At 42.3% G+C, this 16,397-nt stretch overlaps 1 protein-coding gene and 1 long non-coding RNA gene across 5 annotated transcripts in view; both read right to left on the reverse strand.

Annotated features, from left to right (window-relative positions):
* Nucleotides 1-4,997, reverse strand: part of ubac1 (UBA domain containing 1) — a 31,147-nt gene extending 26,150 nt beyond the window's left edge. Inside the window, exon 1 of one of the 4 annotated variants that reach the window (XR_009527995.1) lies at nt 4,578-4,982. Coding sequence is in view for 3 of the 4 variants with exons in the window: in XM_060064563.1 (XP_059920546.1) it covers nt 4,578-4,715 (138 nt within the window). In the remaining variant the exon portion in view is untranslated. Of the gene's footprint in view, nt 1-4,577 lie in introns of all 4 variants that reach the window. The other 3 variants (XM_060064563.1, XM_060064562.1, XM_060064564.1) reach the window with 3 other exon arrangements.
* The window catches only part of LOC132467341 (uncharacterized), a 46,420-nt gene extending 36,413 nt beyond the window's left edge, over nt 1-10,007 (reverse strand). The window contains exon 1 of the long non-coding RNA XR_009528005.1: nt 9,902-10,007. This is a non-coding gene — a long non-coding RNA (uncharacterized LOC132467341). The remainder of the gene's footprint in view (nt 1-9,901) is intronic.
* Nucleotides 10,008-16,397: the final 6,390 nt, after the last annotated feature.

The following is a 16,397-nucleotide window of genomic DNA, read 5'->3' on the forward strand; positions in this document are numbered from 1 at the left end:
TATGTAGCGTATTTTGCCTACTGTAGCCTACGTCCGATACAAAAGGGTGTTTAGGACCCAGCGGAATGCATTCTCTCCAGTGCTGCCTGAGCCAATGAGACTTTTCCCGCCCCTCCCTTCAGCCTGTCAGCGTTCAAAACAAACTGTAACTCTCCAGTGTAACGGTAGCTGTAATAGGTTGTTTTCTGAAGTTCAAGCGCACGATTCCTAAATTTAAAGAAAGTAATTGATACAATTATATTCTAAATATACGGGAGATAAATACAAACGGGTGATAAGCGGGATAACGGCCTTCGAGGTCGACTGGTTCGATGGAAATAATGGACAGGTAGAGGCAACTCTGGCTTCATGCTGCGCTCGTCGCCAGAGTTCTAAGCCTCGTCGGCCGTTATCCCTTACATGTTACACTCAGTGCACCATGTTTTCAAATGCATTTAGGGGAACATTTATTGCACAAAAAAGCCTTGCAAGTTGTCTGATTGCAGTCAATTAACACATTGCAAATAGCCTGTGGGTCTCATTCATTTTTGTGTTTCTCCCCCAAACCCTCCGTCAAAAAAAAGTCTGCCTTTTTACTATCACGGACATGATCCTAATCCGAACCGTATCCGAAACCGAGGCCCAAAACGGTTATCTGAACCGAACCGTGGACACACTGATCCGTTTCACCACTAGTATATACGCAGCTCATACGCGGCTAAAATGTTGCTTTAGCGCATGTAACGCATCTACGCAGCTCATACGCGCGTAAACCAATGGTTCCCTATGGAAAAATTGCAGATTTTATACGCGTCTTACGCGAGTAACGCGGTTGGTGTGGCCGTACCTTTAGGGTGGCGCACAAACATTTGTTTACCGGTGGAAGGGATAGTGCCACTATCCAATGTTGTAAAATTAATGCACAACCACAATTGCAATGTTTGTAATTTTTAATGAACGTATATAATTGTATTTTATATGATATACGTATGTGTTCAAAGCACTGGTAGATTGTAGGCATAGATGAATAAATGAAAATCAGTTAAATAATATATCCCAGGGCTCCAGACTAACTTTTTCCTTGGGTGCACATATTTATGGTGCACCCAAGTTTTGAGTTGTTGACGGGGGGGGGGGCAACCGGGCAGCTGCACTGGTTGCACCGTCGATATATTTACGCCATTGATTAATGATATTTTGACCATTAAATAAATGCCTTAAATAAATGCCGGATCTGTATCTCTCATAAAGTATATCGTCAGACAATGCCAAGGGATCGGATCTGTCCCGAAAAACCCTCTGTCTCCGGAGAGACGCCTGTACGATAAGTGCGCCGAGGTCCATGGGAACACCCACAAATGGTGACGCCATTATCGGAGGAGGGGCTAGGAAGCTGCGCACGCCGATATAAGTAGCCGATCTCCGGGTAGACTCGCTGAAAAGCTGCTCCCCCGACCAGGTTTGTTTGCGAGCGTAAGTCACCATGGTGATACAGCGACGCTTAAAGAGATCGACTTTCATGGTACAGCTAACCCAGGCTTTCAGCTCAACATACCTCGCTAACCCTCTAATCGAGCTTCGTAGTACAGGCCCCTGGATTGGGCTTCGCGGGTTTGTTTCCCGGCATTGCTTTTGTTACTGGTCTTGCGTGTTCCAACGGTTTATTTTAGGTATCTAATAAATCGCTGTCTAATCAATACTTCATTCACTGCCTCTTCCGTGGTCATTACAATATTATGAATAGACTGCTCTGTAAAAAAATTAATAATAATAATTATACCAGATACATTTTCAGTCGCACCGGTGCACCCAAATAAAATATTTGGTCGCACTACCCCGAATTCTAGGCGCATGTGCGCCCAAATTAGGCGCACTCTGGAGCCCTGTATCCAAATAAATACATGTTTATCATCTCTTTCTTTGTCTTTTTTCCCCTGCATAATAGTAATCAACCGTACTGTAAATGTGATGCATGAATTAAGTTCTCAGACAATTTCACTTAGTTTTATAAAAATTGAATGGATTTTCCTTTTAATAAAGACGATTCGATCAACCGCAACAAAGCTTTTGTGACTTCCCCAAAGAGGCTCCATGCGAAGGAGACATGACCGCATTCATAACAGACAAAAGTCAAATAAATATCGATCAGCTTGATTGCTGCCATGTTTTATTCATAAGCGCACATGTGTTTACAAGCGGACACGCAGTATTAAAAAGCGGAAGCGCTTCCACACTACCAAGTCGTTCCAAAGTCTGAACGTTACAAACGCTAGGAAGCACTCGAGCTAGCACTCTAGTCTCATCTCCATAGGACGCGACTAGCAAGGACGCGTCCTAGCAAGGCTGCAGCCTACACTTTGGGAAACAGCCCTGCTCTGCCATTTACAAGAACCCGCCCAGTGAACGCAGAGGATTGTGGGTAGTTTTGGCTCGTCTAGGATGCAGCGATGCATCCTTGAAAAATCGCGGAATTCTCAAAAACAAAGGACGCAAAAATGGCGCGGCTTTCGAGTGTCCTCAACATTGGAACAGTGCTTGTCGGCGTTCTATGACGTAGCGTCCTTAAAAGGGCGGCCGTTGAGCATGCTTCCTTGACATTGGGAAACAGCCTAGGTGTGCACACGTTTAGATGGCCTTGTAGTTGGTAGCGCTACACACCTCCGGTCCGGTTGATTGACACATGTATCGCGGTGGTGGTCCTTGCTGCATAAGCTTTCGTCTAACGATCCAATTTCATTTAAGGGTATGCAAAGGGTGATTAAAGGGTATTTACAGGGTGAATAAAGGGTATATATATATATATTAGGGGTGTAACGGTACACAACAGTCACGGTTCGGTACGTACCTCGGTTTTGAAGTCACGGTACGGTACAGGACGGTTCGGTTCATAGTTATGGTGAAAAAACTGATTGCTTGACAGAACGAACATAAGTTTAATTAGTAACGAATTAAACAACAGTTTTAGCTGTCAGTATGAAACATACAAATAAAATGATGCAATTCTCCAATAACCCTAACATAAAATTAATGAAAAATCCAGTTTTAATGCTCAGTCTAGGCTCTTTAAGCTGGTATGTAAACAAAGAGTTTGTAACATATTCCTGCAGCTCTCTAAAGCTCTGAAGTTCTCATAAATATAATCAATCATTAAATAAAAGTGCAACTGCAGCCTTAACTTAAATTACAGCTTATTTATTTATAATCTATTGGTGTTTTCATTGCCTCTCGTAGGTCAGAGGCAATGAAAACACCAATAGACCTGGTGATGGCATTTGCCCGTTCGGAATTCCCAGACAGGTGTAGGGGTTGATTAAATAGTGTAGGGAGCTGGGTTTGAACGATTTGAACAACTTTTTTTCATTTTGCAGCGGTGACAGTAACACCTGGATGGTGCCGTCACGTTAAAATTGTACCGGGGGCGAAAATTTTTGCAAGTTCGATGTGTTTCCATTTGCATAGACGATCGCTGTTGAACAATGTTCAAGCTTTCGACTTGTCCACTCGTCTTTCCCCATTGTGATAATTAACCTGGAATCCAAAGTTCTCCCACACTTGGGATTTAAATGACAGGGGGGCATCTTCAAGCTCCGGTTTTCTGTTGTCGCTCGCCATGCAGTTCGCTCCCAGTTCGCTAGTAGACATCAATCCACACACAGTCGCGATCGCGCTCTGCTACTGCTACTACGCGGAGTTCGCGCACGTGCGAGCCGAGCCTAATAAGTCTAAACGGTCCGGGTGGAACTCTGACTTCAAGTTTTAAGTTCCGCACCGCAAAACAAGCCTTTACATTCGCCATATTAACGCTATGTACGCCACATTTACGGACCGCAGTACACCTCTGTAACCGCACCGAAGTGCCTGTACCGTGACGGTTCGGTTCAAATACGTGTACCGTTACACCCCTAATATATATATATATATAGGGGGATTAATAGGGCTAGCTAAAAATATCGATTCATCAATGCACTGCAATTTATTTGTTCTCGATTCAATTTCGATTCAGAATTTTTGTGAAATAGACTATTTCAACAAAATGAGGCATACTCAGTCAATGTAATCTATAAGCTAAATGTACATGCCCTTTTACACTTTTCGATGTTATGATGATTACCTTTATGCTGCAAGTTTAGCTCAGGAACAGTTTTAAACAATGGTGTATTCCCATTTTGCTAGTTAAAGCACAATGAAATGGTTAATTCATTTTGAAATGGTTAATTCTAAATAATATTTAGGTATTTTTGTCATCTGCACGTACTTTGAATCGATATCGAAGCAAGTGGATCAATATCAAATCAAATAGAAAACGAATCGAATCAAGACCTAAATAATCGAATTGAATTGTGAGGTATCTCGCAATACCCAGCCCTAGTGATTAAAAGGAATGTATATGGTGATTAAGGGGTATTTATAGTGATTTAAAGGGGCGGAGCCTCGGACCCAGTGGGAGTCAGTGTCAAAGTCACAGTCAGTGATACCAGTCGGTACATTATAAATAGCCAGGTCTACCCGGAGACTAAATAAGAATCCATCGACACCACCCTGACAGGTGACACGGAGGGCCTGTCCGACTACGATCAGGATGACAGGGCCTCACTCACATGTTTCAGACACTTCTCCTTGAGCCTCTCCACGGTGGTGTCCTCGGTCACCTCCTCCAGCCACTCCGTCCCCTCCGCGGTGCAGATGTGGACCTTCAGCACTTTGACCGCAAATATTTTCTCCTCCTGGACGAACATAGCTGCCGTTTTCGTTCCCCCGACCCACTAATGTTAGCTCCTGTCGCTAGCGTGCTAACAGCTAGCCGTCCTTCCTTTCCCAGCTTAACTGTGCGGACATGCACCTTTTAAGTCTCCACCATGCTCAGACTGCTCCGTTTACTAACCGGCGCGAATCAAACGATGTTGTCTCTGCTGGCGCAGCTGTTTTCGCCCCGTAAAGACAACCAACAACACACAGCTAGATCCTATTTTGATGGTTAATCATTGAACTTTGAACTCTACTTACAACTGTAACGTCGTGCCCTGGTGCATCATGGGAGCATGAGTTTACTTCGGCTGTTTTGCAGTGTTTCCAGATTGGGCCGGAAATCTGGCCCAATTTGGCAACGTTAACCATACTAAGTACATACACAGTGTGGGTCTTATTGTGATAAAGAAAAGTCTGTTTTATTTGCAAACATTATTAGTGATGACCATAAGCGTAACGGAGATAACGCTTCCAAAATGTGAACATACATTCCACTCACTCAAATAGGGGAAGCTGATTTTCGGCCTGCCGTCCGTATGGGCAGGCGGGGCAGTGAACTCCCTGCGAAAGCATGCTCCCAAAAAAATAGTTCCTCAGTACATCATTGCTCCAAGTTTATTTTTAATAATGTGATTGTCACATTAACTATCTATAGTTTCTGTAGGCTTTCCAACTATTTTTGGTCTGTTGAATTTTGGATGATGGTGGTGGCGATTCTTGGTGAGTTTAACGTGTCATGCAATGCTGGGGCAGGGGCAGTGATGTTACGTTCTGCGTCGAGGCATCGAGGCGTGTGTCGAGTATCTCGGCTCCTATGGCAAGCCGAATTGTCATTTATTAACTAAGTTTGACTATCCGGAATTTACATTGTAGATATCAACAACTTCATTCAAGATATCTGTAATGTAGTTGTGACTAGTCGAAACGACAGTTAGAGATATCTGTAATGTAGTTTTGACTAGTCGAAACGACTGTTAGAGATATCTGTAATTCAGTTTTGACTAGGCGAAACTGAATTACAGATATCTGCAATGACTTCACGGAAAACGACATTCAACTCGTCACACATCTTAAATGACAATTGCAGATATCTGTAATTCAGTTTCGCCTAGGCAGAATGAAAGTTAAAGATATCTCAAACGTCATTTGAGTGTTGGGCATTACGTTTTAGATATCCAGAAATACGTAATTTCCCCTTGCTGCCATAATCAAAGAAGAAGTGGGTTCATTTCCGAATGGAATAAGAAAGGAGCAGTCATGGCGTTGGCTGTGATCGAAAAGATCACGAGAAAATATGGAGCGATGTAATCAGTGAATTGTGTGAATGATGATTGAACAAGGAGCTGCTCCGCTCCCGCTTAAAGTAAACGGTCCTATAATTTGTCATTACAGATATCTGAAACGTCATTACAGATATCTGAAACGTCATTTCGCCTAGTCAAAACTCGAATTCAAGATATCTATAATTCAGTTTCGCCTAGGCAGAATGAAAGTTAAAGATATCTACAATTGTAGATATCTCTAATCAAAATTCCTTTCAAGATATCTATAACTTGATAATAGATATCTACAACGTCATTTTGACTAGTCGTAACTCCAGTTAGAGATATCTACAACGTCATTTTGACTAGTCGTAACTCCAGTTAGAGATATCTACAACGTCATTTTGACTAGTCGTAACTCCAGTTAGAGATATCTACAACTTCATTTCGCCTAGTCAAAACTTAATTTAAGATATCTGAAAAGGGACATGTAGATATCTTGAATTGAGGTGAATTAAAGATATCTTGAACTGGAATTATGACTAGTCAGAATCAAATTGTAGATATCTCAAACTGGAATTACAGATATCTACAATTCAGTTGCAGATATCCGTAATTCACAAAGTGGATATCCGCAACTGAATTGTAGATATCCGCAATGAGAAACCCCATAGACATGAATGGCGAAAATGACGTAATTTCGCCTAGGAGGAATGTCTTTGTGTATGGCAAGCCGAATTGTCATTTATTAACTAAGTTTGACTATCCGGAATTTACATTGTAGATATCAACAACTTCATTCAAGATATCTGTTACGTAGTTGTGACTAGTCGAAACGACAGTTAGAGATATCTGTGACGTAGTTTTGACTAGTCGAAACGATAGTTAGAGATATCTGTAATTCAGTTTTGACTAGGCGAAACTGAATTACAGATATCTGCAATGACTTCACGGAAAACGACATTCAACTCGTCACACATCTTAAATGACAATTGCAGATATCTGTAATTCAGTTTCGCCTAGGCAGAATGAAAGTTAAAGATATCTCAAACGTCATTTGAGTGTTGGGCATTACGTTTTAGATATCCAGAAATACGTAATTTCCCCTTGCCGCCATAATCAAAGAAGAAGTGGGTTCATTTCCGAATGGAATAAGAAAGGAGCAGTCATGGCGTTGGCTGTGATCGAAAAGATCACGAGAAAATATGGAGCGATGTAATCAGTGAATTGTGTGAATGATGATTGAACAAGGAGCTGCTCCGCTCCCGCTTAAAGTAAACGGTCCTATAATTTGTCATTACAGATATCTGAAACGTCATTACAGATATCTGAAACGTCATTTCGCCTAGTCAAAACTCGAATTCAAGATATCTATAATTCAGTTTCGCCTAGGCAGAATGAAAGTTAAAGATATCTACAATTGTAGATATCTCTAATCAAAATTCCTTTCAAGATATCTATAACTTGATAATAGATATCTACAACGTCATTTTGACTAGTCGTAACTCCAGTTAGAGATATCTACAACGTCATTTCGCCTAGTCAAAACTTAATTTAAGATATCTGAAAAGGGACATGTAGATATCTTGAATTGAGGTGAATTAAAGATATCTTGAACTGGAATTATGACTAGTCAGAATCAAATTGTAGATATCTCAAACTGGAATTACAGATATCTACAATTCAGTTGCAGATATCCGTAATTCACAAAGTGGATATCCGCAACTGAATTGTAGATATCCGCAATGAGAAACCCCATAGACATGAATGGCGAAAATGACGTAATTTCGCCTAGGAGGAATGTCTTTGTGGATATCTGAAATGACAATTGCGGATAGGAGGAATGTAGTTGCGGATATCCGAAATGTTAGTTTTGACTAGGCGAAACTGAATTGCAGATATCTGCAATGTAATTTCCGGATAGTCAAACTTAGTTAATAAATGACAATTCGGCTTGCCATACTTTGTGGATATCTGAAATGACAATTGCGGATAGGAGGAATGTAGTTGCGGATATCCGAAATGTTAGTTTTGACTAGGCAAAACTGAATTGCAGATATCTGCAATGTAATTTCCGGATAGTCAAACTTAGTTAATAAATGACAATTCGGCTTGCCATAGGCTCCTCCCCCAGCGAAGCTCCGCTTCGAGTAGGATTCACGTTGGCAAAATGACGTAGGGTGTGACGTTCGAGGCTTCGCCTCGGGCTTCTGCTTCGAAATATGGGTTCAGTATTGGCGGGAGATTTCGACTATAAAGATGTCCCGTATACGATCACAACCTTGTGGTATATTCAATATACCACTAGTCTGTGATCGTAGTAGTTTGAGCATTGCATTTTCTGTAGTATCAATCGAAACATCACACATTGTGTAAACATCACGTAGGGAGCTACGTGAAACATTACCCCCCCTGCACCTCCCTCCAAAGTTACACAAAACACTGTCCCCCACATCTCATCCACATTTCCCCTTTTACAAAATCAGTTCTATCATTCTGCCCAAAAAATTCAATAACCACTGTCCGAACACTTTAATGGCTATTAAATTAATGAGTCCTTCTCAGTTATCATGCAGTGTGGGTCGGCTTAGCTCAGGTGGTAAAGCAGTTGACCTGTAACCAGTAGGTTGCTAGTTCAATCCCCAGCTCCTCCTACCTCAGTGTTGTCTTCACCCTGTCACTTTGCTCCTGATAGCTGACTGTCGCCTTGCATGGTTGACTCTGCCGTCGGTGTGTCAATGTGTGTATTTACAGATGTAAGTCGCATTGGATAAAAGCGTCTGTTAAGACACACTTTTGCCAAATGATTTATTTTCTAGCATGAGCTCTGTGCCATTTTATGAATGTCACACTCACACACATGTATCACTGAAATGACTTCAATTCTCAAATGATTTAATGTTGTATCGGCACACGAAGCAAAAATCACATTTTGGGTTGGGTTGTCATAATTTCATTCACCACTAGATGTCCCTAGCGTACTCATTTGAAGCTTCGAGCACGAACCACTTTGGTGGTTCATCTGGCTTTGAGGCTTTGACGTTTCATGAGGCATCATCTCGGCACCACTAGGCAGGGGAGCTCAGCGACCGCGTCCCTCCGTATGTTTCTCGCAATGCCTTCAGATCCACACACAACTTTCAGTTTTCCGTAGGCCTACTTGTAGAATTGTTTTTTGTACTTGAAGGATTTTAGTTTGTACTTGGAGGATATTTTTGTTTCTGAAGCATGATGTGTATGTTTGATAGGTACATTTCTTATTTGCAAAACAAAATGCATTAGTTTGTGAACGATGTTTTGTATTTGCAAACCACACTGTCTGTGTGTGTGTGTGTGTGTGTGTGTGTGTGTGTGTGTGTGTGTGTGTGTGAGTATAACACGTTTTGTGTGTGTGTGTGAATCGTTGTGTGTGAGTAAAACATGTTTTGTGTGTGTGTGTGGGGTTGTGGCATGATTCTAACTCCATACAGCCTTACCGTACGTCCACACAAAGTTCCCCTGCGAATATTTCTGTTCGCTCAAGTCGCTCAAGTCGCTCATGACATACAATTCAATTATGCAGACGCATTTAAAGGAGCCATCTGCTTTTAGTACAGACAGCCATATCAAAGAGTGAACTCCCATACACTTTGGCCATATTGCCGAGACGGTTTTGCTGGTTGGATAAAGTGCTTCGACAACAGTGATTCCCCCCAATATAAAAAAACTCCTAAAATGTAGGCTAATTACAACCGAGAACAAAAAACCCTGCGTGCTGTAGTAGGCTAGTTAAAATATGTTTCACTGATCTCCATCTGCACTCATTCGTCGCACTCAAAACAAATAGACATTGGCGCACATGGCTAATTTGCATACGTGCACAGGACTGGTTGGCTCCGCAAAGCAAATAATGGAATGTTACGTATTTTAAGAACCTAATGCCGCGTTTCCACTGCAGGGTGCGGAACGGATCGGATCGGATCGCAAAGGTGCGGTAGGGAGGGGGCGGTATAGCCCAGCTCAGTTCCGAGGTCGCGTTTCCACTGCCGACAGTAGGCCTACCCTTTGTGGTAGGCCGGATGTCGATCGCCGCGGCAGCTACGTAAACATCGTAAAAAACGTCTTCCTCCCCAAGAATGCAGACGAACGTCTCCACCTCCTTGTTCGCCCAAGCAAGCGTTTTACGCGACAAGTTAATTGTAAAGAATAATACCTCGAGGCTACTGTTCGTTTGTTTTTATCCCCGCGTCACCCGGAAGTGACGATTCTGTCGACCAATCAACGGAGGGGGGGTGTAGCTAGAATTTCACGGGACCCTTTCAGGCGTCTCGTCTCGTTTGCGGTACCCCAACGGAGGAGTCCCGAGAACGGGGCCGGAACGGGTACGGCAAAGTCCGGGCCACGCCCACTTTTGGCGGTGGAAACGCGACCCGACCCGCACCTTTGCGATCCGATCCGTTCCGCACCCTGCAGTGGAAACGCTCCATAATGCCGCGTTTCCACTGCAGGGTGCGGAACGGATCGGATCGCAAAGGTGCGGTAGGGAGGGGGCGGTATAGCCCAGCTCAGTTCCGAGGTCGCGTTTCCACTGCCGACAGTACCCTTTGTGGTAGGCCGGATGTCGATCGCCGCGGCAGCTACGTAAACATCGTAAAAAACGTCTTCCTCCCCAAGAATGCAGACGAACGTCTCCACCTCCTTGTTCGCCCAAGCAAGCGTTTTACGCGACAAGTAAATTGTAAAGAATAATACCTCGAGGCTACTATTCGTTTGTTTTTATCCCCGCGTCACCCGGAATTGCCGATTCTGTCGACCAATCAACGGAGGGGGGGTGTAGCTAGAATTTCACGGGACCCTTTCAGGCATCTCGTCTCGTTTGCGGTACCCCAACGGAGGAGTCCCGAGAACGGGGCCGGAACGGGTACGGCAAAGTCCGGGTCACGCCCACTTTTGGCGGTGGAAACGCGACCCGACCCGCACCTTTGCGATCCGATCCGTTCCGCACCCTGCAGTGGAAACGCGGCATAAGCTACCCACACATAGACCTTATGAAGCAGGACCAAACATATAAGCCGTAAATACTATACATAGCCACAAGGGGAGCAAGACCTTACTGAAGGCTGCAATAAATACTTTAGCCACAGAGGGCAGCACCACAGACAAGGCGAGGAAGCCGAGGGTTATACGTCACACCGGCTCCTCGCACTGCTTCCGGGTCTTGCAGACCAGACGATGGCTGTTTCCCAAAGTGAAGGCTGCAGCCTTGCTAGGACGCGTCCTTGCTAGTCGCGTCCTATGGAGATGAGACTAGAGTGCTAGCTCGAGTGCTTCCTAGCGTTTGTAACGTTCAGACTTTGGAACGACTTGGTAGTGTGGAAGCGCTTCCGTTTCTGCTTTTTAATACTGCCTTTCCGCTTGTAAACACATGTGCGCTTATGAATAAAACATGGCAGCAATCAAGCTGATCAATATTTATTAGACTTTTGTCTGTTATGAATGCGGTCATCTCTCCTTCGCATGGAGCCTCTTTTGGGGAAGTCACAAAAGCTTTGTTGCGGTTGATCGAATCGTCTTTATTAAAAGGAAAATCCATTCAATTTTTATAAAACTAAGTGAAATTGTCTGAGAACTTAATTCATGCATCACATTTACAGTACGGTTGATTACTATTATGCAGGGGGAAAAAGACAAAGAAAGCGATGATAAACATGTATTTATTTGGATATATTATTTAACTGATCTGATTCATTCATTCATATATGCCTACAATCTACCAGTGCTTTGAACACATAAGTATATCATATAAAATACAATTGTATACGTTCATTCAAAATTACAAACATTGAAAATGATTGTAAAAACGTTTTTTGTGAAAACGGTTGTGCATTAATTTTACAACATTGAATAGTGGCACTATCCCTTCCACCGGTAAACAAATGTTTGTGCGCCACCCTAAGGCGCACAAAAGCCTCCGTTTGCTGGGCTGACCCTAAAAAAAATGATTCAACACAAACATAAATAGGTATACTTCAATAATGTAATCTTGTGAGCGAGTAAATTGAGTGGTATTTAACACCAGCTACGTCCATGCAAAATACAGCAACGTATCATTAAGTTGCAAAAACGATTGAAAAGTGGCACAGGTCTTTAGGCTTGATTATTTGCATTAACATGATGAATCTATAAAAAGCAATACGGCAAAAAATATTTCTGAAAACTATAATAATAATATAACTTTACTTCATTTTAACGTGTACTGCTCTGCCATTTTCAAGAACCCGCCCAGTGAACGCAGAGGATTGTGGGTAGTTTTGGCTCGTCTAGGATGCAGCGATGCATCCTTGAAAAATCTTGGAATTCTCAAAAACAAAGGACGCAAAAATGGCGCGGCTTTCGAGTGTCCTCAACATTGGAACAGTGCTTGTCGGCGTTCTATGACGTAGCGTCCTTAAAAGGGCGGCCGTTGAGCATGCTTCCTTGACATTGGGAAACAGCCGATAACACCAGAGACACGGGGGAGAGATCGCTAGAATTCTCCCGGTAGCTATTGGACAGGGTTATAGGTCTATTGATCAGCTAGGAGAACGTGCTTAGACACATCTTCAATCTCTCCTTGCTTCAGAGTATCAGTTTACCATACCGAAAATACGAGATACCAAATAAATTCTCTTAAAAGCTATTCCTTTGGATTTGACCACTTTCCTTGAAGAACTACGTAATAGGAACATATCTATCTATCTATCAACGCGTGTCTATTTTTAATGTGATGTATTGTGTGTATGTCCAGTCAGACTTGTTCTGTGTGGTCTTGTAGGCTACTGTCCTGTGTGGGCCGAACCACCTCAATGGATTCCCGACGATTTGTGTCGTTTGGTATTAATAAAGACTTGACTAGGCTATCTATCTATCTAGACTATTTAATTAAGAATTATTCACCTCAGGCTCCGTGAATAGTGGGGAATAGAGGGATAAAAGACAAGAGATATATTGTCATTTATCCCTCGTCTTGTCGATTAGTTTGTTTATGTGACGATTTCAAAAACTTTTTGGGTTTTGTTTAAAGCATGCTACACGCGATTGGTTGGTTAGATTGGTGGCATGGAAAGCAAATTAAAATGATCCCCGCTTAAATACGAACGTTCTAGATGTATAAATACTCCCGCTTATCATCACTTGGTATCCAAACCACTATGGCGTTTCGATCTCTGAACTGAAAAAGGGTTGGGTCGTACAACACCGGGTCCCCAGTTACAGCCGCGATTAATACTTCAGCCGACATTTTGTTCAGTGAGTGAATAAAGGTAGGTAGGAACCAAAGTGCCTGCCAGTGTTCCCCGGGATCCACGCAAGCGAAGAGCGTCTACATTCCGATTGGCTGTCAGTGTTTGGCCGCTGAAGCGCGTCATAGTCATTTGCATAAAGTTAAAACGTTTTCAACTTTTTTTTGACGCTCTGGTCGCTCAACTTTGGCCGCTGGTAGCGTTGGTCGCTTTGGTCGCTTTGGTCGCTCTTGCCCATAGAAAGTGAATGACTTCCGGCGATTTGGTCGCTCAATTCGCTTCTGGTGTGGACGTACAGTTATGGTCATATTCTAGGCCTGTTGTTGTTTTAACTCGAATTATTCCGCCAGTATCTTTCGTCTTTCGGCAGACATGGCGAGTGGTGTTGCACCTGCGATTAACACTGTCGAGTCTCTGTTCAAAAAAACATTTGATAGGTTACATTTTGAAGATGAATTAGCCATCAAACAACTTGGACCAGACAAACTGGATATTCGTATTTACCAACAAACGAAGGATAGAGGGAAAACGGTACAACATAACTTTCTTCCGAGCATGTATGAGAAGAAAAAATGTCTAGGCCTATGTTGTTGCTCAAAAAGAAACACAGTTTCTATGGAAGTAAATCTGTGCCATCGGGTTTTGAAAATAAAAACACATTGAATTATAAGCACTGAATATTTATGCATTGAAATAACCTATCTGAATTTTTTGCCTCTGAATTTAACTCTTTACATTTTCAATATATCATATTCACCTTTATTTTTCAATGTTAAAAAATTCAACGTTGGAATATTCAACTCAAATATTTTCAACGTCCAAAAATTCAGTCCGCCAAAGTCACCATCAAAATTCAATGTACGAAATTCAGTGTTAACATCCGGGGACCCAAGAAAGAGCAATCGATCCTAGATGCTAGATCGCGGTCAAACGAGTTGGCGCGTCATTCTCGTTGGATACCTGACTCTCACGCGGGAAGGCAAAACAGATGTCCAACGGCAACAGCAGCAGTAATGGTACGGAGCCCCCCAAGGGACATGGAGGAAAAATATAATTTTGGTTGACAAAAAAAAGCAGAGAGAAAACTAATAATTTGGTTTGCGAGATATCGCAAACCAACTTCCGGGTCAGAATTTAACTTCCGGGTCAGAGGAAAAACTAACAACCACAACGATGGAGCTTGGGAGATTTATCATCGTTTATTTTGAGCTTGGCCCCAAATATTCTGACAACAAATCAATACTTGCCAGTAGGCACGACTTCCACATAAGTGAGAGACATCTGAAGAGGATACTGCGAGATAGGGGACACTCTCGCAGCAAGGCGTACTCTGACCTGTCGGTCCTGGTGGATTTTATTAGTGACCAACTGCAGTACTCTGGACAGCTTCACGGGTACCGATGGATGTACGCTAAATGCAGGGAGCATGGACTGCGTGTGAGGAAAGAGGATGTGCGGTTGTTGTTGAAAGCTCGATCCCAGAGGAGTGTCACGAAGGCTAGCGAGACGTCTCAGACGACGAAACTAACTACTAGTGTAGATAATAATAGATAGTGTACATAATATACAACTAGTATTACCTTTTCATACCCTGACATGTTTTGATTGTTAATGTTCCTGCAGTCTTCTTCTAAATGTCACATGATGTTGCTGTGGTGTCAAACCAGCTGATTTTATACAGGTTTCAGGTCATCCTACTTGAACCGGCAGGACGACCGCACCCACTGCTGTATACAATCAGCTGTCTTGACACCATAGCAACATCATGTGACATTAAGAAGAAGACTGCAGGAACTTGTCATGGTATGAAAAGTAATACTAGTCTGATTACAAGAACAATTAAGTCAATTGTTCTTGAAGAAGTACAATTATTAATTCATTGTTACGTTTTTCATCTAGCTAATGTGGCCAGTGAAAAATATGGCCTGAAAATATCAGGAAACAGCACCAAACTTGTTTGGCGATTTTTGTTTATTCAGAGTTCCACATACGGGATAGCAATATAGTTACACTGATAAAAAATGTTCCAGTCTCAACAAAAACATGAATAGCGTGTGTTGTCGTTTTTTAACCCCTCTCTCAGTATTTGAAACCACAGGTTGTAAATGCACAGATAATTTCAAAATGCTTTTCTGTCGGTAACATGTCAATGTTTGTACTGATTGGCCATCAGAAGTTCAGAGTTCGATAGATACATCCATTTTTTTGGTCCCATCATTTGAAATCCAATGATATTCTATCATGAAAGACTCAGAATAAGTATTCACATTTAGTCACTGAAGCCAGTTACCTTTTTTGTTAAATACAATTCTAACTGAAAAAAGTGATACATTTGTTGATACACATTTGATTTACTTTTTACAGGCTTTGTCTATAAAGCCCCCCCTCATTTCTGTCTTTCTAAACTATCGTTTAAAGGAATGTAACATTTGCCAAAAGCTAGAGATGTTGAGCTATGACTTTAAAGGAAACTTATAAAGGAAAAGGACAGCAAGGTGGATTACTTATGTGACCAAAAAATCCTGCCACTTCGAAGCTCAACACAAGACACAACTAAATACGTCTGACCTACACACATGCCCTGATGGCCTCTCTGAGGTGCATGTACAAATTCACTGCCTGATATGGATCTGTTGCTAGAGTGAGATTGGAATCAGCCATAAAGATGTTGCATAGATCTGGATCAAACGGTTTGGTCTGGCGAAAGATACATTCATTTTTGCACAGTTGAAAATCACCATCTTCAATTGGGGAAAGGAAGTCTCTTGTCCCATAGAGTTCAGGTAATGCAAACATCACGTTCGGCCGACCGCTGGGGACGTTAAGGTTTTTCGATGGCCTGATGGTGTGTGTGTTCCAGACCTGTGCAGTGTCATCCAACTCATCCTGTTAAAAGCAAGAATATAAAAACAGTAAATACATTAAGGAAGAACTATAAATGCATATCCAGGGCTGTTCGCTTATGTGTGCAAGCACAAAAATTCAGTAGCATAAAAAATTATTTTGTAGCACACAGTGTGATCGAAAACTTGCATAACCTTAACCCTTACATTTCACTCTAATTACCTTTGAGCATGTCATCTTGGTCTCATTTGAGATTCACAATCAATATTATATCCTTGTGTGCAGTAATAATTGTAGAAAAAATGAA

This window comes from Gadus macrocephalus, chromosome 11, assembly GCF_031168955.1.
Source record: "Gadus macrocephalus chromosome 11, ASM3116895v1".
NCBI classification, from domain to species: domain Eukaryota; kingdom Metazoa; phylum Chordata; class Actinopteri; order Gadiformes; family Gadidae; genus Gadus; species Gadus macrocephalus.